General features: G+C 33.8%; 2 protein-coding genes across 3 annotated transcripts in view; one reads left to right on the forward strand and one right to left on the reverse strand.

Annotated features, from left to right (window-relative positions):
* Window positions 1-25,261, forward strand: part of LOC148941116 (uncharacterized) — a 171,309-nt gene extending 146,048 nt beyond the window's left edge. The window contains exon 4 of one of the 2 annotated variants that reach the window (XM_089104302.1): window positions 24,571-24,784. In XM_089104302.1, coding sequence (XP_088960428.1) covers window positions 24,571-24,643 — 73 coding nt within the window. In that variant the 3' untranslated portion in view covers window positions 24,644-24,784. Of the gene's footprint in view, window positions 1-24,570 lie in introns of both variants that reach the window. The other variant, XM_089104301.1, reaches the window with a different exon arrangement.
* The window catches only part of LOC148941115 (trypsin-1-like), a 433,373-nt gene that overhangs the window by 226,899 nt on the left and 180,460 nt on the right, over window positions 1-26,014 (reverse strand). The gene's annotated exons all lie outside the window — the stretch shown is intronic.

Here is a 26,014-nt window from a genome sequence, read left to right on the forward strand (position 1 = left end):
CTTGCCGAAAAATCCCCTCATGTCGACTTTTTACCAGTTAGATTAGGTTAGCTTATCATGAGCGCTCATGATAAGCTAACCTAATCTAACCTAACTTAAACGTGGAGAAACCTAACCTTTAACCTAACCTAACCTAATCTAACCTATGGTTTTGGTATTTCTATGCAATATTGTGTAATTTTGTGGTTATGCTAGTTTAGACTAAACTTCAACTCTAACTAAATCTCTAAGCTAAGATTCTAGGTTAAACCTAAAAGCCCAAACACTTAAATTAAGCTAAACTAGACAGATAATATAATTGAAAACTAATATATAGCCCTCTAAGCTAAATCTCTAAAATCTAATATCTATATAACGTACACGAAACTGAAAACATAACAAAAACTATAATACTAGAATCTTATTCCAAAATCTTAAATAAAACTAAAATAGAACTGAAACTCTTAATAAAACTAATCTAAGACTTTAAGCTAAAACTCTAAGCTCTTAACTATAACTAAACTAGGCTAAAAATCTAACTAAAACTCTAGGATAAGACTCAAAGCTAAAAATCAAAACCCTTAACTCTAACTAAACTAAACTTCAACTCGAAGTAAAACACTAAGCTAAGACTCTAAGGTAGAACTCTAAACTCTTAACTAAACTAAACTAGAACTTCAACAAAAACTCTAAGCTAAGACTCTAAGCTAAAAACTCTAAATTCTTAACTATGACTAAACTAAACTTCAAATTCAACAAAAACTCTAAGCTCTGATTCTATAATAAAACTCTAAACTCTTAACTAAACTAAACTAGAACTCTAAAAAAAACTCTAAACTACGACTCTAAGCTAAAAACTATAAATTCTGAACTATAACTAAAATAAACTTCAACTCTAACTAAAACTCTAAGCTAAGACTCTAAGCTAAAACTCTAAACTCTTAACTAAAACTAAACTAAACTAAAAATCTAACAGAAACTCTAAGCTAGGACTCTAAGCTAAAACTATAAACTCTTAACTAAAACTAAACTAAACTAGAACTTCAACAAAAACTCTATGCTAAGACTATAATCTAAAAAATATAAACTATTAACTAAAAAAAAAATACAATTGAACTATAAAAAAAACTCTAATCTAAGACTATAAGCTAAAATTCTAAAATATTAACTAAAAAAAAACTATACAAGAAATCTAAAAAAAAGTCTAAGCTAAGACTCTAAGGTAAAACACAAAACTCTGAACTAAAACTAAACTAAACTAGAACTCTAACAAAAACTCTAAGCTAAGACTCTAAGCTAAAAAACTCTAAACTCTTAATTAAAACTAAACTAAACTAAAACTCTAAGCTAAGTCTCGAAGGTAAAACTTCAAACGCTTAAATATATCTAAACTAAACTAGAAATCTAACAAAAACTCTAATATAAGACTCTTAGCTGAAAATCAAAACTCTTAAATATTACTAAACTAAACTTAAAATCTAACAAAAACTCTAAGCTAAGACTCTAAACTATTAACTAAAACTAAACTAAGCTAGAACTTCAACAGAAACTCTAAACTAAGACTCTAAGCTAAAAACTCTAAACTCTTAACTAAAACTAAAATAAACTAGAACTCTAACAAAAACTCTAAGCTAAGACTCTAAGCTAAAATTCTAAACTCTTAACTAAAACTATATTAAACTAGAGCTCTAACAAAAACTATAAGCTAAGACTCTAAGGTAAAACACTAAACTCTTAACTAAAAGTAAACTAAACTAGAACTCTAACTGAAACTCAAAGGTAAAACATCAAATTCTTAACTAAAATTAAACTAAACTAGAACTCTAACCAAAACTATAACCTAATACTCTAATTTAAAACTCTAAACTCTTAGCTAAAACTAAACTAAACTAGAACTATAACAAGAACTTTAAGTTAACATTCAGCTAAAAATCTAAACTCTTAAATAAAACTTAACCAAACTATAACTTTAAGTAAAACTCTAAGCTATGAATCTAAGCTAAAAATCCAAATTCTTAACTGTAACTAAACTTTAACTTTAACTAAAACTCTAAGCTAAGACTCTATGGTAAAACTTTAAACTCTTAACTAAAACTAAATTAAACTAGAACTCTAAATTAAACTAAGTTAAGACTCTAAGCTAAAAACTCTAAACTCTTAACTAAACCTAAACTAAACTAGAACTATAATTAAAATTCTAAGTCTAAGCTAAAACTCTAAACTAAACCTAAACTAAACTAGAAATAAAACAAAAACTCTAAACTAATACTATAATCTAAAAACACTAAACTCTTAACTAAAACTAAAATAAACTATATCTCTAACAAAAAATCTAATCTTAGACTCTAAGATAAAACTCTAAAATCTTAACTAAAACTAAACTAAACTAAAACTCTAAGCTAAGTCTCTAAGGTAAAACTCCAAACTCTTAACTATAACTAAACTAGAACTCTAACAGCAATTCTAAGCTAAGACTCTAAGCTAAAACTCTAAACTCTTAACTAAAACTAAACTAAACTAGAACTCTAATTAAAACTCTATGTCTAAGCTAAAACTATAAACCAAACTATAAATTCAACAAAAAAATCTAAAATAAGAATATAATCTAAAAACTGTAAACTCTTAAATAAAACTAAACTAAACTAGAACTCTAATAAAAACTCTAAGATAGAACTCTAAGCTAAAAGTCTAAACTCTTAAATAAAACTAAACTAAACTAGAACTCTAAGCTAAGTCTATAAGGTAAAACATCAAACTCTTAACTATAACTAAACTAAACTAGAACTCTAACAAAAACTCTAAGCTAAAACTCTAAGCTAAAACTCTACACTCTTAACTATTACTAAACTAAAATAGAACTCTAACACAAACTATAAGCTAAGACTCTAAGCTAAAACTCTAAACTCTTAACTAAAACTAAACTAAACTAGAACTCTAACAAAAACTCTAAGCTAAGACTCTATGCTAAAAAACAAAGACTCTTAACTATAAATAAACTAAACTATAACTCTAACACAAACTATAAGCTAAGACTCTAAGCTAAATCTCTAAACTCTTAACTAAAACTAAACTGAACTAGAACTCTAACTAAAACTCTAAGCTATGACTCTAAGGTAAAACTCTAAACTCTTAACTATAACTTTACTAAACAATAACTTTAACTAAAACTCTAAGCTATGACTCTAAGCTAAAACTCTAAATTCTTAACTAAAAATAAACTAAACTAGAACTCTAACTAAAACTCTAAGCTAAGACTCTTAGGTAAAACTCTAAACTCTTAACTAAAACTAAACTAAACTAGAACTCTAACAAAAAATCTAAGGAAAGACTCTAAGCTAAAACTCGAAACTCTTAACTAAACTACAAGTTTAAGCTATGACTCTAAGCTAAAACCCTAAATTCTTAACTGTAACTAAACTAAACTTCAACTCTAACTAGAACTCTAAGCTAAGACTCTATGGTAAAACTCTAAACTCTTAACTAAAACTAAACTAAACTAAACTAGAATAACTAAAAATCTAATATAAGAATCTAAGCTAAAAACTCTAAACTCTTAACTAAAATTAAACTAAACTAGAACTCTAACAAAAACTCTAATCTAAGACTCTAAGCTAAAAAACTCTAAACTCTTAACTAAAACTAAACAAAACTAAAACTCTAGAGATAAGATTACAAGATAAAACTCTAAACTCTTAACTATTACTAAACTAAACTTCAACTTTAACAAAAACTCTAATCTAAGACTCTAAGATAAAACTCTAAAGTCTTAACTATTACTAAACTAAACTTCAACTTTAATAAAAACTCTAAGCTAAGACTCTAAGCTAAAACTCTAAACTCTTAACTATTACTAAACTAAACTAGAACTTCGACAAAAACTATGCTAAGACTCTAAACTCTTAACTAAAACTAAACTAAACAAAAACTCTAAGCTAAGTCTCAAAGGTAAAAATCCAAACGCTTAACTATATCTAAACTAAACTAGAACTCTAACAAAAACTCTAAGCTAAGACTCTAAGCTAAAAATCTAAACTCTTAACTATTATTAAACTAAACTTCAACTCTAACAAAAACTCTAAGCTAAGACTCTAAACTATTAGCTAAAACTAAACTAAACTAGAACTTCAACAAAAACTCTAAGCTAAGACTCTAAGCTAAAAACTCTAAACTCTTAACTAAAAATAAAATAAACTAGAACTCTAACAAAAACTCTAAGCTAAGACTCTAAGCTAAAATTCTAAATTCTTAACTAAAACTAAACTAGAACTCTAACTAAAACTCTAAGCTAAGACTCTAAGGTAAAACACCAAACTTTTAACTAAAAGTAAACTAAACTAGAACTCTAACTAAAACTCAAAGTTAAAACATCAAACTCTTAACTAAAATTAAACTAAACTAGAACTCTAACATAATCTCTAAGCTAAGACTCTAAGGTAAAACTCTAAACTCTTAACTAAACTAAACTAGAACTCTAACAAAAACTCTAAGCTAAGACTCAGCTAAAAATCTAAACTCTTAACTAAAACTTAACCGAACTCTAACTTTAAGTAAATCTCTAAGCTATGATTCTAAGCTAAAATTCTAAATTCTTAATTGTAACTAAACTAAACTTTAACTTTAACTAAAACTCTAAGCTAAGACTCTATGGTAAAACTCTAAACTCATAACTAAAACTAAATTAAACTAGAACTCTAAATAAAACTAAGCTAAGACTCTAAGCTAAAAACTCTAAACTCTTAACTAAAACTAAAATAAACTAGAACTCTAATTAAAACTCTAAGTCTAAGCTAAAACTCTAAACTAAAACTAAACTAAACTAGAACTTCAACAAAAACTCTAAACTAAGACTCTAAGCTAAAAACACTAAACTCTTAACTAAACATAACTAAACTAGAACTCTAACAAAAAACTCTAAGCTATGACTCTAAGGTAAAACTCTAAACTCTTAACTAAAACTAAACTAAAATAGAACTCTAAAAAAAAGATTAAGCTATGACTCTAAGCTAAAAATTGAAACTCTTAACTAAAACTTATCCAAACTACAACTATAAGTAAAAATATAAGATAAGACTCTATGCTAACACTATAAATTCTGAACTGTAACTAAACTAAAATAAACTATAAATATGAATAAAAATAAAAGATTATAATCTAAGCTAAAAAATATAAAATATTAAATAAAAATAAACTAAACTATAACTCTAAAAAAAACTCTAAGCTAAGACTCTATGATAAAAAACTCTTAACTTTTAACTAAAACTAAACCAAACTAATACTCTAAGCTAAGTCTCTAGGGTAAAACTTCAAACTCTTACCTATAACTAAGTTGTGGGTGAAAAGGATGGGTACTTCAATTGTAAAATGGGTTTAGGAAGGACATTATGAAAAGAACTTGTTCTGAAATGCCCTTTGAAAAGTATTGCTTGGTGTTGGGGCATTCAAAAATCTGCAAATTAAAGTTTTGGGTGAAAAGGATGGGTACTTCAACTTATAAAATGGGTTTAGGAAGGACATTAAGAAAATAACATGTTCTGAAAAGCCTTTTGAAAAGTATTGCTTGGTGTTGGAGAATTCAAAAAGCTGTAAAGTAAAGTTGTGGGTGTAAAGGATGGGGTACTTCAACTTGTAAAATGGGTTTAGGAATGACATTAATAAAAGAACTTGTTCTGAAATTCCTTTTGAAAAGTTTTGCTTGGTGTTGGAGCATTCAAAAAGCTGTAAAGTAAAGTTGTGGGTGAAAAGGATGGGTACATCAATTTGTAAAATGGGTTTAGGAAGGACATTAATAAAAGAACTTGTTCTGAAATGCCCTTTGAAAAGAATATAACATAACATAACATAATATAACATAACATAACATAACCTAACCAAACCAAAACTAAGAAACCATATCATAACAGAACATAACCTAACCTAACCTCACATTTGAAATTACTAGGAAACCGGGGGACCTTTGAGGACCGGGGGCTTCCTTCGGGGTTGGGGTGGGGTAGGAGGGCCCTTTTGGGGTTGGGGAAGAGGACCTCACGACACTGTTCAAATGGAACTTGTGTATTATAACCACCTAACCCCACATTTTAATTTCCTAGGAACCGGAGGGACCTTTGTGGACCGGGGGCTTCCTTCGAGGTTGGGTTGGGTTATAAAGGCCCTTTTGGGGTTGGGGTAGAAGACCTCACGACACTGTTCAAATGGACCTTGTGTATTATAATGACTACAGAGTTTCACCCTCAAATTCTCTTCTAAAACCTTTTCTAAAATCATCTTTTAAAATATCTCTAACTGTTTCGCCGAAATAATTTCCTAAAATGTCTAAAACGGTTTCGCCCAAATAACTCCTAAACGTCATTTCTGCGTGTTCCTTTTGTTTTTGGCATCCCTGCGCTGTCACATTTCAAATTACTAAGAAACCCTTTCGTGAATCAATAATTCCCCTTCGAAACAACAAATTAATTCCCCTTTCTTGACAAATCAATCAACCATGACATCATCTGTCAGACATTAAAACTTTGCCTGGAAACAATAATCGACCTTTGGAAATTTAGGTCATTGACCGAAAACATCCATCAAAGTGAGAAAAATCCTGTTTTTCCATTCTCACTGACAAAAACCATAAAACAAACATAAATTGATGTTGATATCCATGAAAAACATCAAATAAATTGACCAACACTCATAACCGTCCAAGAAACATCCATAAATGTGAGAAAATTCCTGTTTTTTCAAGTGAGAAAAATTCTGTTTTTTCATTCTCAGTGAGAAAACCATCTCCCTAGGGACTCTATGCCCATATATGGTGTGCTCGTGGGACTATAAGATAGCTTTCTACTAATATTAAGTACAAAAGACAATATTTGTAATAAAATTGACTTTCAGTAAAGCGTCAATGACGCAATAGGCTTTACACTTCTACAGTGAGAGAAGGAGGCGATACCCAAACTCTTGTTTGTAGTGATTTTTGTTCGTTTCAAGCTTGATTTGCATATTCAATTTAAGTTTCACTCGATTTAAGATTTACTAAGTTTCACTATCTCAAAAATTTTATCTAATGCAATGGCTACCTAAAATTTTCTATCAGATACACTTGTGGACAAAGGCTTGGGGAGGGGGCTTGTTGCCCTGCGATCACCTTCGACTCTTAAAAAGGGCACTAGAACTCTCTATTTCTAATCGAATGAGACCCCTTTGAAGTATATACGACTACTCCTTCTATATGAAGTGCCCCTGGGAAAAAAATGGAGTGTGGGGGAGGCTAGCCGCCCTCCGATCACCTTTTACTCTTAAAAAGTTAATTACAACTTTAAATTTCCAATCAAATGAGCCCTCTATGAAGGTTATACGAGCATCCCTTCCATAACAACCATATATGCCGCCAAGGCATAACTTACAACGCCTACCCCCGGACCCTGTGAGGCTGTGTCGACACTGGAGTTTCTTTTATCTGAACTTTGAATTAGTTTTAACAAAATGTTTATCTCAAAATTTTTATCTGATGCATTTAGGACGTGGGGATTGGGGCTAGTTGCCCTCTGATCTCTTTTGAATCTTAAAAAGTGAACGAGAATTTTCAATTTCCAATCAAATTAACCCTCTCCGAAGTTTTTAAGAGCATCCCCTCCATAAAACCCATATATGCTCCCAGAGCATTACTTACAACGCCTTCCTCCGAGCCGTAGGGGTTGCGTCGACAAAGGAGTTTTTTATCTGACCTTTAAACTAATTTTAATGAAATTGCTATTTTAAAATTTTTATCGCATAGGCCTGGGGAAAAAAGAGTGTGTGTGGCGGGGGGAGGGGCTAGTTGCCCCTGGATATCTTTTCACTCTTAAAAAGTGAACTAAAACTTTCAATTTTCAATCAAATGACCCCTCTCTGAAGTTTATACGAGCTTCCCTTTCATAAGAACCATATACACCCCCAGGACAACACCTACAACGCCTACCCCCCGGCCCCTGGGGGGGGGGGGGGGGGGGGTTGTGTTGACACTACAGTTTTTGTTGTCTAATTTTTGAACAATTTTTAAAAAACTGGCTATCTCAAAATTTGCAGCGGATGGATTTTGGTAAAAAAGGCGTGCGGCGGAGGGGGGGGGGCTAGTTGCCTTCAAAGCTCTTGACTCTTAATAAGTGAACTAGAACTTTCAATTTTCAATCAAATGAGCCCTCTATGAAGTTTATACGAGCATCCCTTTCATAAGAACCATACATGCCTTTAGGGCATAACTTAGAAAGACTTCCCCCGGGCCCTGGGGCGTTGTATTGATAACGGAGTTTTTCCTATCCAACCTTTGAACTATTTTTTTTTAATGTCTATCTTAAAATTTTCATCAGATGGGTTTGGAAAAAGTAGGCGTGGGCGGACTAGTTGCCCTCAGATCTCTTTTGAATATTAAAAAGTGAACTTGAACTTTCAATTTCCAATCAAATGAGCCCTCTCTGAAGTTTATACAAGTATCCCTTTCATAAGACCTATATATGTCCCAGGGCATAACTTATAATGCCTGCTCCCGGGCCCTGGGGGGTTATGTCGACACCTGAGTTTTTGTTATTTGACATCATAGCAATTTTTAACTTAATGGCTATCTCAACATTTTTATTGGATGCATTCGGGAAAAAGGGGCGTGGGCGGATGCTAGTTGCCCTCAAATCTCTTTCAAACAGTTCGTGGTAACGAACTGTAAGTAAGGAGCGACCCGGCTCAATGGTAACCGAAACTCTAGAAAACGGGTTTTTGATACCAATAGATACATCAAAAGAATCAGATTTCAATGCTGATTTCAAATATATAATTTTCATCAAGTTTAGTGCTACCCATCAAAAGTTATCTGCCTGAGAAAATTTGGCTGATTTTCAAAAAAAGGGGGAAAGACCCCCTGAAAGTTATAGAACCTTAATGAAAATCACACCATCGTATTCAGCGTATCAAAAAACCCTACTGTAGAGGTTTCAAGCTCCTATCTACAAAAATGTGGAATTTTGCATTTTTTGCATGAAGAAAGATCACGGATGCGTGTTTATTTGTTTGTTTTTTTTTTGTTTTTTTTTGTTTTTCCCAGGGGTAATCGTATCGACTCAGTGGTCCTAGAAAATCGTGGGAGGGCTCATTGGAACGGAAATTAAAAGTTCTAGTGCCCTTTTTAAGTGACCAAAAAATGGAGGGCAACTAGGCCCCCTCCCACGCTTATTTTTTCTCAAAGTCACCAAATCAAAATTTTGAGATAGCCATTTTGTTCAACATGGTCGAAAATATGATAAATATGTCTTTCAGGGTGACTTAATCCCCCGAAGTTCCCAGAGGGAGGGCTAAAAGTTATGAACTTTACCCAATATTAACATATAGTATTGGTTATTGGGAAGTATACAGAAGTTTTCAGGAGTTTTTTTTATGGTAGTGGGAGGGAAGGGTGGGTCGGGGGTTATATTGGAGGATTTGTTCATGAAGGAAGTTTTCATGGGGGAAGGAAAATTGCCATGAAGGGGGCTCCAGACTTGCCAGCATTATTTATTGGTTATTGGGAAGTATACAACCATTTTCAGGAAGGATTTTTTCTGGAGGGGGGGCTAGAGGAGGGGGTTACTCTGAAGAATATTTCCGTGGAGGATGTTTCTTTGGGGTAAGGGACATTTCTATGAAGGGGGCGCCGGATTTCCAAGCATTATTTAAAATACGATCAGAAATTAAATAAAAAAATCAAGTTTTTTCAACTGAAATGTAAGAAGTAATATTAGTACTTTAAACGAACAGAAATTATAACGTAAGTGAGGGGGTTCTCCCCCAAGTCAATACATCGCTCTTTACGCTACAGTTTTTTTTTTTAGTGATTTCAAAAGAGCTATCTATTCTAATTAAACGGCCTTTGTGATTCAGGGGTTTGTGAATCAAAACTTTTTTTTTAACTTTTAATGTAAAGAGCGTGGTATTGACTAAGGGGAGAACCCCCTCATATACGTAATAACATATACGTAATAAAAAAAAACAATAAAACAACAAGCGATACGGCTCAATAGTAATCGAAACTTTTAAAAACGGAATTTTGATGTCAATAAATGTATCAAAAGAATGTGTTTATAATGCTGATTCTAAATATATAAATTTTATTAAGTTTAGTATTACTCATCAAAGGCTAAGAGCCAGAGAAAATTTACTCGATTTTTTAAAGAGGGGGGAAATATCCCCTACAAGTTAAAGAATTTTAATGAAAATCACACCGTCAGATTCAGCGTATCAGAAAACCCTATTATATAGGTTTCAAGCTCATATCTGCAAAAATCTGCAACTTTATATTTTTTGCCAGAAGAAAAATATACGAATATAGAAGTTAGTTACGTAAGTTAATTTGTAAAGACATCCATTTAGCAAAAGAAAAGTAAAATTTTTATGCAAATAAAAGCTGCATTAACTAAAAAATGATCAGAAATTAAATAAAAAACAAGTTTTTTAAACTGAAAGTAAGGAGCGACATTAAAACTTAAAACGAACAGAAATTATTCCGTATATGATAGGGGCTCTCCCCTCCTCAACGGCTCGCTCTTTACACTAAAGTTTGACTCTGTCTCACAACTTTATTTTTTAAAACAATAAAAAACTTTAGCGTAAAGAGCGAGGCATTGAGGAGGGGACAGCCCCTTTCATATACGGAATAATTTCTGTTCGTTTTAAGTTTTAATGTCGCTCCTTACTTTCAGTTTAAAAAACTTGTTTTATTTTATTTAATTGACTCTCAAAAGCTGAACTAGAACTTTCAATTTCCAATCAAATGAGCCCTCTCTGAAGTTTTGACGAGCATCCCTTTCATAAGAACTATATATTCCCCCAGAGTATAATTTAGAACGCCTGCCCTCGGGCCCTGGGGGGGGGGATGTGTCGACCCCGGAGCTTTCGTTATATGGTCTTTGAACTATTTAAAAAAATGGCTATCTCAAAGTTCTTATCAGATGGGTTTGAGAAAAAAGGGCGTGGATGGAGGGGGGGCTAGGTGCCCTTCAATCTCTTTTGACTCTTAAAAAGTGAACTAGAACTTTCAATTTCCAATCAAATGAGCCCTCTCTGAAGTTTATACGAGCATCCCTTCCATAAGAACTATATATGCCCCCAGGGTATAACTTACAACGCCTGCCCCAGACCCTGAGGGGTTTTTTCGACACCGGATTTTTTGTTATATGATCTATGAACTATTTTCAACGAAAATAGCTATCTCAAAATTTTTATCGGATGCATTTGGGAAAAGAGCGTGGGGGGGGGGAGGGGTTGGTAACCCTCCGATATCTTTAGACACTTAAAAAGAGAACTAGAAATTTCGATTTTCAATCAAATGAGCCTTCTCTGAAGTTAACACGAGCATACATTCCATAAGAACCATATTTGCCCCCAGGGCATAAATTATAACCCTTGCCCTGAAAACTATGGGGGGAGTGTCCTGCTCAAAGATATAATTTCCAGAATATTCAACTACGTTGAACAAAATGACTATTTCAAAATTTTGACTGGATGTGATTAGAAAAATAATGGGCGTGGAAGGGGTGTTAGTTACCATCCAATCACCTTCGACTATTAAAACAGACACTAGCCATTTAAATTTCCAATCGAATGAGGCCTTTTTGAAGTTTCTACGACAAAGCTTTCTATAAAAACCTTATATGCCCCCAGGGCATAACTTACAACCCTTGCCCTGAGGGCTGGGGGCTTGTCATCCTCAAAGACCTAATTTCCAGAGTTTTCAACTACGTTGAACAAAATGGCTATCTCAAAATTTTGATTGGATGCGTTTGGGGAAAAGGTGGGCGTGAGAGGGCGGGTTAGTTGCCCTCCGATCACTTTCGACAATTCAAAGGGGCACTAGCCCTTTGAATTTCCAATTGAATGAGCCCTTTTTGAAGTTTCTACGACAAAGCTTTATATAAACAGCTTAAATGCTCCCAGAGCATAACTTAAATCCCTTGCCCTGAGGGCTTTGGGGGAGTGTCCTTTTCAAAAACATAATTTCTATTTGGAAATCAACTACGTAGAACAAAATGGCTATCTCAAAATTTTGTTTGGATTTGTTTGGGGAAATGATGGGTGTGGAAGGGGTGTTAGTTGCCTTTCAATCACTTTTAACCCTTAAAAGGGCAATTGAAATCTCGATTTTCAATCGAATGAGCCCTTTTTTAGGTTTATACGACAACCCCTTCCATATGAAGTGCCTCTGGGAAAAAAACAACAATAAAACATTGGAGCCGTATGGCCTTTACTATAGGCAACGCTATAGCGGTGCCTCTGATATTCTAAACTTTAGCTGCCAAGCTTAGGTCTATTCATACCAAGAACCATGTTTGTTTTAGATATTTCTTTTGATTGCTTCAAAATAACGAAGTGTCGAGAGCAGTATCGAAATTTTGTCAGTGTTGCCACGTTTAAGCGGGAAAATTAATTAAGTAAAACTAACTATTTTCAGTAAGATAATACTGTCCCGTAGGAATTCAAAAATTAGAATTTATCAGACAACTACACCATCAAAAAAAGGTTGAACCTTTTAGGCTGTTTGGCACCATGTGTTCTTAGGCTATTTTTGCTAATTTTTACCCAGGTACCTTCATTTTTCTTTAGTTTTGGCACTTGCTAGTGCCAGTGACTGCATAACTGTATATGAAAGTCTTAATCATTAGAAATTGAATTCCCGATTTCTAGTAATTTTTGAAATATATATGGTTGAGTAAGAGTCCTCTTAACCAATTCAGACATTCAGGTTTCAGTTTTACTTTCCATGGTACTTCAAATACGCAATAAGTAGAGTCTATGGGGGCCTGAAAATGTAATAACGCGACGATTTTTTTGCAAAATTAAATTTTTTTAACCCTCTTTTTTTACTTTTGACAAGCTACATTTGAGGCACCTTCAAAACCAAATTATTGATAAATTTAACAAATTTGAAATTCAGACACAAATTGCATGTCTTTTTTGTTTCGCTAAACAAAATTTCTGACCTGAGAAATAGGTTGTAGAGATGTCTTTTCGGTCCCCTTTTCTCAAGGATCATTTTTAAAAGTCTTAAGTTTTCTCAATCATTATAATTATTTTAGACAGTTTATTTATTTTATCAGGCATATAAATGTATCCTTATCAAATAATTTTAAAACACACAAAAAAAGTAAAGAGTGATACTAAAACCTACAAAAGCAGAAATTAAGTCCTAAAATTATTCCTAAATAGAAATAAGATGATTAACCAAGGCAACTTGAAGCGAACAGAAATCACCACAAACCTAGAGGGGCTACTACATCCTTAAACCTTCCAACAGACCAGAGCATTATTCACATTTTACTGAAAATGATATGTAATTAAAATAGTGTTGCTCTTTGGTTGTCATGAAATCGTTAAAAAAACGCAATACTAATCTAGTCAACAAAAATACATTTTTAAATTGATTGCTCACCAAAGACTCACGAAATATAGGTGTGGGGGGGGGGCGGGCGGCAATTATTTTTTTTCGATTCTTTTTCATAAAAATCTAGTAAAAAGAGTTTTTCAAAGTCTAGGTAAGGAATTTTTTTTCGAGTTTTTCGAAGGAAAATATAAAAAAGGATTTCTGAAATATACGGGGCTGGAAACCATACATAGGCTGTCTTAGTATAATGCAATCTGGCTTCAATGTATATTTTGACAAGACTACTTTGTATAGGAGGAGTGGTCGTATAACCAACAAAGAAGGCTAATTCAATTATAAATAGGAAGTTTGGTATAAATTTAGGACCGGCCCTGGTCATAAGGAGACATGTTAAGAAAACAATTATTACTACATAATATGCATAATAATCCTAGTTATCATATTTTCCAGGGGAAGAACATTTTTCATCACTTCTTTCATTGTTGTACAATTTTTTTTTTTTAACAAAATTGTGAAGAATAAAAAGATTTTACTGCATTTTTGCATTTTCAAATATTCTATTTATGAAACTTAAACACCATCACTGCCATCTACCAAAAATATATATATAGGTTAATATTCATAAATTTAGGGTAAGTTAGGTTAGGTTTGGTTGGGTTAGGATAGATCGATGGACCTTGTACATTTTTTTTAAAACAATTGCCAAGATTTGGAGAATTGACATAAATATTGAAAAATGTGATTAAAAAACTGGAAAAACAAAGAAAATAGTGTGGATAAAGGTTCTCCCCATGGATAATATATTTACTAGGATTATTATACATGTTATAAAGTAGGAATTGTTTGCTTAACATTAGGAATTGTTTGCTTAACAAATCTCCTTATGACCCGAACTGGTCCTAAATTTACACAGGAAGTTCTTGTGCCCATTTTAAGAGTCAAAAGAGGTCGGAAGACAACCAGTCCCCTTCTCACATTCTGTTTGGCTAACCACCTTCAAGCCTCCAAAGACGTACGATAAAGTTAAGAGATAGCCATTTTCTTCACAATAGTCAAAACTTTCAACCAATCTCAGTTGTGGGCAATAGCTTGAAACTTTCATGGCATGTAGAGGGAGGTATTGAACTAAATAAACAGACGCTATTTGTATACAGATTATGTAAGGGGGATATCTGCAATATCTCATAAACGCCTAAGGGTGTTAATTAGAAACTTCCGGGGCATGTTGAGGGGGGTGTTGAACTATGTCAAACGGTACTACATGCAACCAGGTTGGCAAAGTGGTCTATCCACAATGTCTCAGGACTGGCAAAGGGTATCAAGCTGAGACTTTTAAAGAATGAGTATTTGAATCAAAAGAAACTATGTACATTCATGTTGTCAAAAGTGCGCATCTGCAACGTCGCAGGAACGGTTAAGGGTACTAATTTTCAACTTTAAGGACATTTTGAAGGCAATGTTGAATTAAATGTAAAGAAATTATTTGCATAAGGATTACCAAAAGGATTTATTTGCAATATAGTTAAGGTATTTGCAGGAACAGCTAAGGGTATTGAGTTGGAACTTTTATGGTACCTTGTAGTAATTTAGAATGTTATATGCATCCCTGTTGTAAAGTGATCGTATCTGCAACATCTCAAAAAATACTAAGGATATTCAGTTGAAACCTTTAGGAAATGTTAAGGAGGATGTTAAACTTAATCGAAGCACACCGTATGCATTCCGGTTGTCAAAAGGGCGCATTTGCAATATCTCAGGAATGGCTAAGGGTATAAAGTTGAATTTTCAGGGAATAGTGGGGGGGGGGGGAATGAACTAAACGAGAAGACACTATGTACATCCACATCATATCTAATATGTCAAGAACAGCTAAGGGTATTAATTTGAAAATTTCAGGAAGAGTTAAGGGGAATGTGTTACCAAATCAATAGCCCCTAGGTGCATCCAAGTTATCAAAAAAGCATATGTGTAATATCTCAGAAACGACTAACGGTGGTAAGTTAAAACTTTCAGGAGAGGTGTGTTGGGGATTTTGGACTAGCTCAGAAGACAATACGTACATCCAGGCTAACAAAATAGTGTATCTGCAATATTTCAGGAACGGTCACGGGTATTACGTTGAAACTCTAAGAGAATATTGAAGGGGTGTATAACTAAACCAAAATACACCATATTCTTTCAGGCAGTCAGACATGATCTAGATGGTTCAGGTGATTTGTGCAATGTCTCAGAAATAGCTAAGGCTTTTAATTTGAAACTTTAAGGTATGTTGAGCAAACTCAAAATACAGAATATGCATCCAGGTGGTTAAAAGGACGTATGTGCACTGCCACAGTAACGGCCAAGGGTACGAAGGTGAAAATTCCTTAGAATGTGAAAGGGGTGAACTACACTAAATGACTCTATATACATCCAGGTTGTCAAAAAAGTGTATCTGGCATGTCTCAGGAATGTCTAAAGACGCTATGTTAAAACCATCAGTTGGTGTTAAGATTAATTTTAATTGGCTCAAAAGACACTACTTGCATCAAGGTTTTCAAAATACTGTATCTGAAATATCTCCTGAACATTTTGATGTGGAAGTTGCTCTAAATCTAAAGACTCTATATCTTTCTGAAGAACATTGTCCATCTGAGTGACATAAAGTTAATTTTTTAAAGTGATAGTTATTGGTTGGAACGTCATTCTCGTATCACAGTTGGGATCACCGTACCTGGCTTGCCATCTGTGATGATTTTTTTTCAGCTTGTTATTGGTTTTGGAAGAGTTGTTTTTGTATCAATGAAATGGAGTAAAGTTTAAAATTGAAGAAAAGCAGGAGGACAAGAGGTAAGAAAATTCCTAATTTTCTCTGAATGAAAGGTGGAGCCTGGAAAAAATAGGCTTCCTTAGAAGGAATACAACTTCAATTTAGGAGGAATTTTACCACCTATTTTCACTACGCCATCTACTTGTTTGTGACGGAAGTTCAATGTCCACCCCCGTGGACATCGGTTCTCATTGATTTAATTAATTTTTAACTCAACAAAGCCACTCAACCTTACGTGTGAAGTGCAGATAAATGCAACTGGAACAAGCATGCGAAATAGATTTGGAAAAGAGACTGTACCTCTGAAGCCAGAGAAAGAAATGAAGAAGAAAGGGAGAGGGTCGGGCGTTGCATTTATGCGAGAAGATCAGAAGCTAGCCATCATGGAGAGGTTTGATACAAGAATTGTGACACTAGTCTCGAATAGAAGAAGGGAAAACAGTGGAGAGATGGGACAAAAAGCAGGGGAAGCGGATCCCAATCTTTCGCCCAAGGTCTGTAGCTGATAGCAACAAGTATATGGGTGAAGTGGACATGGCTGACCGTATGATCAGTTATTGCCGATTCACTTCCAGAGCTAGAAAAAGGACCGTAAAATTGCATCATAATTTTATTGATGCTGCATACTCAAATGCTTTCATCGAGATGCAGGCGCATGAAGAAACTAGTAGCCCAAGCTTGAACAAACTCATCTTGTATTGTTTTCATGTTACAGAGCCCTTTCTCTGTCGGTCGAAACAAGAACAGTATGTTGAGGAAGATGACGATTATGAAATAATCTCGGCTGGTTATTTCAATTAGTGCTGACCATTACCTCCTGAGAGAGTGGGAGGAGCCATTCGTCAGGCTTATGGAACTAGGCAGTGATAATATAGTTGTTGATTTGCGTCATGGTACCAGGTCTTAATTTTCAATGAAACACCTGGGTTCATCTGTATGGTATGAACTACCATTGAGCATTAGGGTGGCGGAACACGTACCCCAGATTAAAAAAATTTAAAGGTTTATTGTTTGGGAGGAATTCGTTGAATTTTATTATGGCTGGTAGGTTGGATAAGGGAGGAAGAGGAGCTGGAGAGGTAAGGGTGGGCTGGGAAGGTAAGGTTTGGTAGGGGCTAAGGTGGGGTTGGGAGGGGTGGTTGGGGAGAGGAGGGGGAGATGAGTATTGAAGAGTGGTGGAGACTGGATTTGTAATTATTATTTTCTTTTATATTTTTCTTTATCTATTATTATTTTCAATTCAGTTATTTATTTATTTTTTCATATATATATATATATATATATATATATATATATATATATATATATATATATATATATATATATATATATATATATATATATATATATAGTTTATTTATTTTTGGTTTATTTATAATAATTTTAATTAAATAGTTGAGGTTTAAGTAAATGGTCGAGTTCAAAGGTAAATAGTTACGTGGACATTCGCGCGACCGCAAACCCTCATTGGTTTTCTTCAGCGCGAAAGTGTTGTTTAATTAATTTATTTGTTTGTGTATGTGGATTAATAAACTTATGAACTTAACTTATTCATTTACCCGAATACAACGACCTAAAGAACGCAAAGAGGTGCCACCTTCCTGGCTTCTCAATGAAGATGAGGTGATGGTGTGCTGAATATAAAGTGTTTCTATGTCTTGCTGATGACAGAATCTGCTTTTCTTATTTTCACTTGTAAACTTCTGGTAGAAACAAGAAAAGCAAGTTTCTCTTTCCATGAAAAATAAATTTCTTGTTTCTGTCTCTTGAGGAAAATGAAAGTGTTATGTAGTCAAGATATGCATCTGATTTACTCCGCTGCGAACCGATGTCTGCGGGAATGGACAGTGAATTTTGAAGAGGGGAGGGAGTAAAAAAAAATTTTAAGGTCATTTTTGAAATCAATGATTTTTTTTAACACTTGAAGTGGAAAAATCACACGTCTTCAATACCTATATCTATGCCGGTAGTCAGGAGGATTTGCATCTAGGTTATTAAAAGGGCGTATCTGCCATATCTCGCAAACAGCAAAGGATATTAATTGGAAATTTTCAGGGAATATTGGAAGGGATGTCAAACTAATGGGAAAATACTACGTGCCTCTAGGTTGTCAATAGGGTAGTTCTGCAATGTCTCATGTACGGCCAAGGGTATGTATTAACGGCTTAAGAGACCCAGCTAAGCTTTTTAGGGGAAGCTGGACTGGTGTAAAAAGTTGTGTTTTAACTTCTGTCTTGTGCGGACCAAAGGGAGCTTATCAAAGACAATAAATACTTTTAAAAAGTGCTGTGCTGATTCTTAGCGCGGAATATTCCGTAAAAATACCTCAATTAAAGTTTCAGTACTAGGGGAGGGAGCTTAACTGGAAAAAACCTGATTGTGTTGATTCCTGTTGCCCTATTTTTATTTTTCGACAGTAAATCAGAACTCTTTTTTATAAATGAACTTCAAAACATTTATTTAAACAAACACATTGATTAAAACGAAATATAGCGCAATACGATTTTTATGAAAAAAGGGTCGATCAATATTCGTCTATATTCAAGGTAGTAACAGAATGTGCTTCAGGATGGCTTCAGCTATATAAAGGGCCCAGAATTAGGTAGATCTCAAATCTGTTTATTTAAATGATATTCCATCCATCCATCTATCCATCCCTCCACCCATCCATCGAGCGTACTATAGTAAAGCTATTATTAAAATTGGCTGCAGAATGTTGTCCAAAATATAAATAGCAAGCCAAAATCTAAATTTTTAAGCAGCAAAAGAAACTTTTTCAAATATCCCTTTTATTAACAAAAAAAAAGACAATGTAAATTAAAACCACCTGAAATTAACTTTAAAAAATTTCTTCCAAAAAAGAGGTTCTTTGGGGAAAAGTTAAGAGCTACATTAAACCAAACACGCTTAGAAATAGTGTCAAATTACAATTCAAATTTAAAACGAACAGAAATCACTATCAATAAATAATTGAGACCTAAAATGAACAGAAATTACAGTGAGTAATCAAGTCAAACTTCAATCAAACATGGACTAGGACAGAGGTCAAACCTCTAACCTTTGTTTACCTGATAATGAACCTTCTCATTCAAATCAGGTCAATGGACCGGAAACTAAGAGATCAAAAAGATTTGCTTCTGTAACTGTGTTGAAAAAAATAAGAACACTAAATAATATCCAATTATTTTGTTTTACCTAAATGCTGATGTTTTATTTGTATTATTTTAATTTATCTGCTAAGGACGGCCATTGTGTATGTTACCGAAATATCGAGAGATTTTGTTATTGTTTACATTGTCTAGTAAAAGAATTTGTCCCTATTGAACTGTTATTTTTGTGCCATGGAAAGGCAGTGTGGTCTTCGAAAGTGTTTAAGTTTAGGGTTTCAAAAAGTAATAATTCCAATGGTTCACTTTTCATTTCACTCTATCACCATTCTTTAAGGGCTTAGAGCTCTTTTTCCAAATCCATAAAAAGTTGTTTCCTGATAAAGTTTTACTATTAAAAAATAAATCCAGAACAATTTAAAAGTAATCATTCCTGATTCACCTTTAAATGAAAACTTTTCCTGAAGCGACAGTTTTATTTAACGCGTTTTTATACTGTTGGTTACAATGGACGGCTGTTCGCTCTTTACTAGGTTGCAGCTATTGCTAAAACTATGAAACAGAAATGTCCTTGGGATCTTAAAATTGTCTTGGATGAAATTGTCTTGGATCATTCTTTATGCAATTAAAAACAAAAAAAAACAGAAATTATTCCGAATATCAAAGGGACCGTCCCCTCCTCAACGCCTCGCTCTTTACGCTAATGTTTTTTATTGTTTAAAAAAATAAAGTTGTGAGACAGAGTCAAACTTTAACGTAAAGAGCGAGGTGTTGAGGAGGGGACGGCCCTTTTCATATACGGAATAATTTCTGTTCGTTTTAAGTTTTAATGTCGCTCCTTACTTTCAGTTTAAAAAACTTGTTTTTTTTATTTAATTTCTGATCTTTTTTTAGTTCATGCAGCTTTTATTTTGGCTCACCGTCATTGAATAAGTAAGCAAAATTTGTATAAAAATTTTACTTTTCTTTTGCTAAATGGCTGTCTCTAAATTTGGTTCTGACGTGATTTACAAAGTAACTTACGTAACGAACTTCTATATTTGTATATTTTTCTTCTGGCAAAAAATACAAAGTTACAGCAGATTTTGGCAGATATGTGCTTGAAACCTATGTAATAGAGTTTTCTGATACGCTGAATCTGACGGTATGATTTTCATTAAAATTCTTTCACTTGTAGGGGATGTTTCCCCCCTCTTTAAAAAATCAGGGAAATTTTCTCAGACTCGTAGCCTTTGATGAGTAATACTAAACTTAATAAAATTTTTTAAACAGTTCGTGGTAACGAACGGTAAGTAAGGAGCGACCCGGCTCAATGGTAACCGAAAATCTAAAAAACGGAATTTTGATACCAATAGATACATCAAAAGAATCAAATTTTAATTTTGATTTCAAAAATATAAGTTCCATCAAGTTTAATCTTACCCATCAAAAGTTACGCGCCTGAGAAAATTTGGCTTATTTTCGAAAAAGGGGGGAAAGACCCCCTAAAGGTTATACAACCTTAATGAAAATCACAATATCATGTTTAGCGTACAAGAAAGTTCCACTGTAAATTTTTCAAGCACCTGTCTAAAAATATGTGGAATTTTGTATTTTTGCCGGAAGAAAGATCACGGGTGCGTGTTTCTTTGTTTTTTTGTTGTTTTTTTTTTCCAGTGGTGATCATATCGACCCAGTGGTCCTAGAATATCGTAGGAGGGCTCATTGGAACGGAAATTAAAAGTCCTAGTACCCTTTTTAAGTGACCAACAAAAAACTGAGGGCAACTAGGCCCCCTCCCACGCTCATTTTTTTCTCAGTTACCCAATTAAAATTTTGAGATAATTATAATTGGAAATTTTGTTCAGCATAGTCGAAAATCTAATAAATATGTCTTTTAAGATGACTTAGTCCCCCACAGTTCCCAGGGGAAGGGCTGCAAGTTATGAACTTTGCCCATTGCTTACATATTGTATTTGTTACTGGGAAGTATAAAGACATTTTCAGGAAGAATTTTTTTCTGGTAGGGGGGTTGGGGCTGGAGGAGGGGCTTACTCGGGAGAATCTTTCCGTGGAGGATGTTTCTTTGGGGTAAGGGACATTTCTATGAAGGGGGCACCGGATTTTGAAGCATTATTTAAAAAACTATCGGAAATTAAATTTAAAAAAAAACAAGTTTTTTCAACTGAAAGTAAGAAGCAACATTAGAACTTAAAATGAACAGAAATTATTACGTATATGAGGGTGTTCTCCCCCAAGTCAATACCTCGCTCTTTACGCTACAGTTTTTTTTTTTTTAGTGCTTTCAAAAGAGCTATCTATTCTAATTAAACGGCCTTTGTGATTCAGGGGTTTGTGAATTAAAAATTTTTTTAACTTTTAACGTATAGAGCGTGGTATTGACTAAGGGGAGAACCTCCTCATATACGTAATAACGTATACGTAATAAAAAAAAAAACAATAAAAAAAAACAAGCGATACGGCTCAATAGTAATCGAAACTTTTAAAAACGGAATTTTTTTGTCAATAAATTTATAAAAAGAATGGGCTTATAATGCTGATTCTAAATATATAAATTTTATTAAGTTTAGTATTACTCATCAAAGGCTACGAGCCTGAGAACATTTACCTGATTTTTTAAAGAGGGGGGAAACATCCCCTACAAGTGAAAGAATTTTAATGAAAATTAAACCGTCAGATTCAGCGTATCTAAAAACCCTATTATATAGATTTCAAGCTCATATCTGCAAAAATCTGCAATTTTGTATTTTTTGCCAGAAGAAAAATATACGAATACAGAAGTATTCGTATATTATTCAATGACGGTGAGCCAAAATAAAAGCTGCATTAACTAAAAACGATCAGAAATTAAATCAAATAAACAAGTTTTTTAAACTGAAAGTTAGAAGTAACACTAAAACTGAAACCGAACAGAAATAGTCGTTTTATGAATGGGGCTGTCCCAGTCTCATCGCCTCACTCTTTGCAATACATTTTGACTCTGTCTCGAAACTTTATTTTTCAAAAGAATAAAAAACTTTAGCATCAAGATTAAAGCGTTGAGGGGGGACAGTCCCTTTCATATATGGAATAATTTCTGTTCGTTTTAAGTTTTAATGTCACTCCTTACTTTCAGTTTAAAAAACTTGTTTTTTTTATTTAATATATTTAGAATCAGCATTGTAGGCCCATTCTTTTGATACATCTATTGACATCAAAATTCCGTTTATAAAAGTTTCGATTACTATTGAACCGTATCGCTTTTTTTTATTATTGTTTTTTTCTTTATTACGTATAGTTTATTACGTATATGAGGGGGTTCTCCCCTTAGTCAATACCACGCTCTTTACGTTAAAAGTTAAAAAAAAAATTAAATCACAAACCCCTGAATCACAAAGGCCGTTTAATTAGAACAGATAGCTCTTTTGAAAGCACTAAAAAAAAATGTAGCGTAAAGAGCGAGGTATTGACTTGGGGGAGAACCCACTCATAAACGTAATAATTTCTGTTTGTTTTCAGTTCTAATGTTGCTTCTTACTTTCAGTTGAAAAAACTTTTTTTTATTTTATTTAATTTCTGATCGTTTTTTAAATAATGCTTGGAAATCCGGCACCCCCTTCATAAAAATGTCCCTTACCCCCAAGAAACATCCTCCACGGAAAGATTCTCCAAGGTAACCCCCTCCTCCAGACCCCCCACCCCTCCCCCCTCCCCCCCCTCAGAAAAAATCCTTCCTGAAAATGCCTGTATACTTCCCAATAACCAATACAATATGTAAGCAATGGGCAAAGTTCATAACTCGCAGCCCTTCCCCTGGGAACTGTGGGGGATTAAGTTATCCTAAAAGATATATTTATTAGATTTTCGACTATGCTGAAGCAAATGGCTATCTCAAAATTTTAATTGGGTGAATTTGAGAAAAAAATGAGCGTGAGAGGGGGCCTAGTTGCCCTCCATTTTTTTTGGTCACTTAAAAAGGGCACTAGAACTTTTAATTTTCTTTCCAATAAGCCCTCCTACGATATTCTAGGACCACTGGCTCAATACGATTACCCCTGGGGAAAAGAAAAAAAAACAAAAAAAACACGAATCCGTGATCTTTCTTCTGGCAAAAAATGGAAAATTCCACATTTTTGTAGATAGGAGCTTGAAACCTCTACAGTAGGGTTCTCTGATACGCTGAATATGATGGTGTGATTTTCATTAAGGTTCTATAGCTTTTAGGGGGTCTTTACTCTTTTTTTTGAAAATCAGCCAAATTTTCTCAGGCGCGTAACTTTTGATGGGTACAATTCAACTTGATGAAACTTATATATGTGAAATCAGAATTAAAATCTGATTCTTTTGATGCATCTATTGGTATCAAAATTCCGTTTTTTAGAGTTTCAGTTACCATTGAGCCGGGTCGCTCCTTACTTACAGCTCGTTACCACGAACTGTTTGATTTAAATTCCAACAAGGAATAACACTTTCACCTCGCATTCACCTTTCTAATGCAATTCATTGGCTGAAAGGTGCAACTTTTCAATTGTAATTGCTTATTTGCATAATGCAAGGTGTTTTCCCCGAAATTCCTTTAAACCCAAAGATAATCTTGACAAAATAATAAGCGAGATCTTGAATATATCGATGCATTACAAGACTAACTTTCTTCAAAGATTTATTTACAAATCTTTGGGTGTAAAATAAGCTAATTTTCATATCTTTATGTTGTTTTTTTTTACCAGAAGCCGCCTGGTCGACTTATGAATCTGTCCTTTCTTTTACCATCCTTATTATATATATATATATATATTTTTTTTTTTTTTTTTATTGTTTTATAGCTTTAGTCTAAAATGCGGAAGTTAGGCTTGTGGTAGTCATGTTTTGGAAGAAATCTAATCATCTACAAACATCCGTGCCCTATGGACGAAACAAGGGGCACGTGTACGTGTCCCTGTGGACAAAAAAAATATTTGAGGGTGTCTTATAGCCCTCCCATTATTTTAGCTTTCAAAAATAACTCTAAAACTCATGATTTCTGTTAGAATTAGACTTCTCTCAAGGATTTGTTACGATTGGTTTTGCACGACCACCCCTTGTGAAACAAATAAAAAAAAACAAAAAACCAAAGACACCCTCGACACCAACTACGTACCTACGACACATACTTTCGCAGTTTGTTGCTTGAAAAACCTAAAGACCCGTGAGCATTCAGGACTAGGTGGTACAATTTTCACTTTCTCTTCTTCAACTTCTTTTGTTTTAGAATTTCATTTACTATTATCATGAACTGTATAGAAAAATGTGAGAGGTCAACTAATTAGCAATTATAACATAAAATATGTTTTTAGCTACTGTGCACGGTACAATTGGCATTATGGGAGGAAGAGCTCCAAAAACCTAAAGATCAACAAAGGGATATAATGCCAGAATCAGACAGGGATCCTTCTTCGCAATCTACAGCTGACTTGAGAGACTTTGTCATATTTAAAGAGTATATGAACGGATTGGAATATTTTCGTGATGTGTATGAGTACATGGAAGCGCAAAGAATTCAATCAGTGGGTATTTGTGCCTGTTAACTAATATAGAAACATTACGAAAGTTATACTATTGTTTTTTGTGTATTGTGTAGCTTAGTGCATTGCCTGCAGCATTTCTGGTGTTCAGGGGTGCCAATTCACGAAAATGTTTGGAGGTGCGGTATTGACTATGGAGGAGAGGCAATTGAACCCACTCATCTCCCAAACACCCAATTGGAACCCCCTGGTGGTGTTTCATTAGGACCCAACAAGCGAAGCTTCATTGGTCGAATAATCGTGTAGTGCTTGTAAAAGGAAGTTTTTTATTATGAGTGAAATAATTTATTGATATCAGTTGCAGTAAAGCAATGATAATCATTTTGCTTTGGGCAGTTCATGTTATTTTAGTAGATTTGAATATGCTGATTTCTATAACTAGTAAAAATACAAATAATTGTGAAGAACAAATTACCTCTCCTTTGTACAAGCATATAGATAAAAATGAAGAATGAGGCTGATTTTCAAAGGTAATAGTTTAAAAAAAAAATACCAATGAATCAGTGGGCAAAATATTAAACCCTTGAAGGAACAACATTAACCCAAAATAAATTATTTATAATCCTGAACCTGATCTTTATTTTTGCAAAGTAAAAATCAAAGTGTTCCCTCTTTGTTTTTACTTCTTCTTTCTTCTTTGTTTTTGCTTCTTTATTTCTTTCTAGAGTTGTCAGTAAAAATGGTGAATGCAATGTTAATTGGAAAAGTAAGGTAGCCAAGGTGCGAGTTATTTTTTTCCCAGCTGAAAACACCTGGAAGAATAAGAAGCTATGTCTTCGATCTAAGATTAGAATATTGGAAGCCATGATAATGACAATAGTAATATATGTGTCTGACACGTGGGTGCTTAGAAAGGCCGAGGAAGATTGGTTAGATGTTTTCCATATTAATTATTGGAGGATAGTTTTAGGTAACCATTTGACTGACCATATATCAAACAATTAGTTTTGGAAAGATGTGATTCGATACCACTGTGAGAAAGGTTAAGTACTAGGCCACAGGTTAGTGATGCAGAATCGTCAAAAATTGTGTTTTTTTCCATTTTTCTGGGGCACAGAAAAGTAGCCCGTCCCTGGGTGGAGTGGGAGAAGTCATAAGCAATGATTCAAAGGGACCTGTAGCTTCATGAAAGGTAGAAAAGAGTGCAGGTTTGAAAAAGGGGGATGGAGGAGGAGAAGAAGTATTCTCGGTTGTGCTGACTTCGGATGGCTTGGTC

Source organism: Artemia sp. Qi Xiang Cuo, chromosome 18, assembly GCF_049724085.1.
Source record: "Artemia sp. Qi Xiang Cuo chromosome 18, ASM4972408v1, whole genome shotgun sequence".
Classification (NCBI taxonomy): Eukaryota; Metazoa; Arthropoda; class Branchiopoda; order Anostraca; family Artemiidae; genus Artemia; species Artemia sp. Qi Xiang Cuo.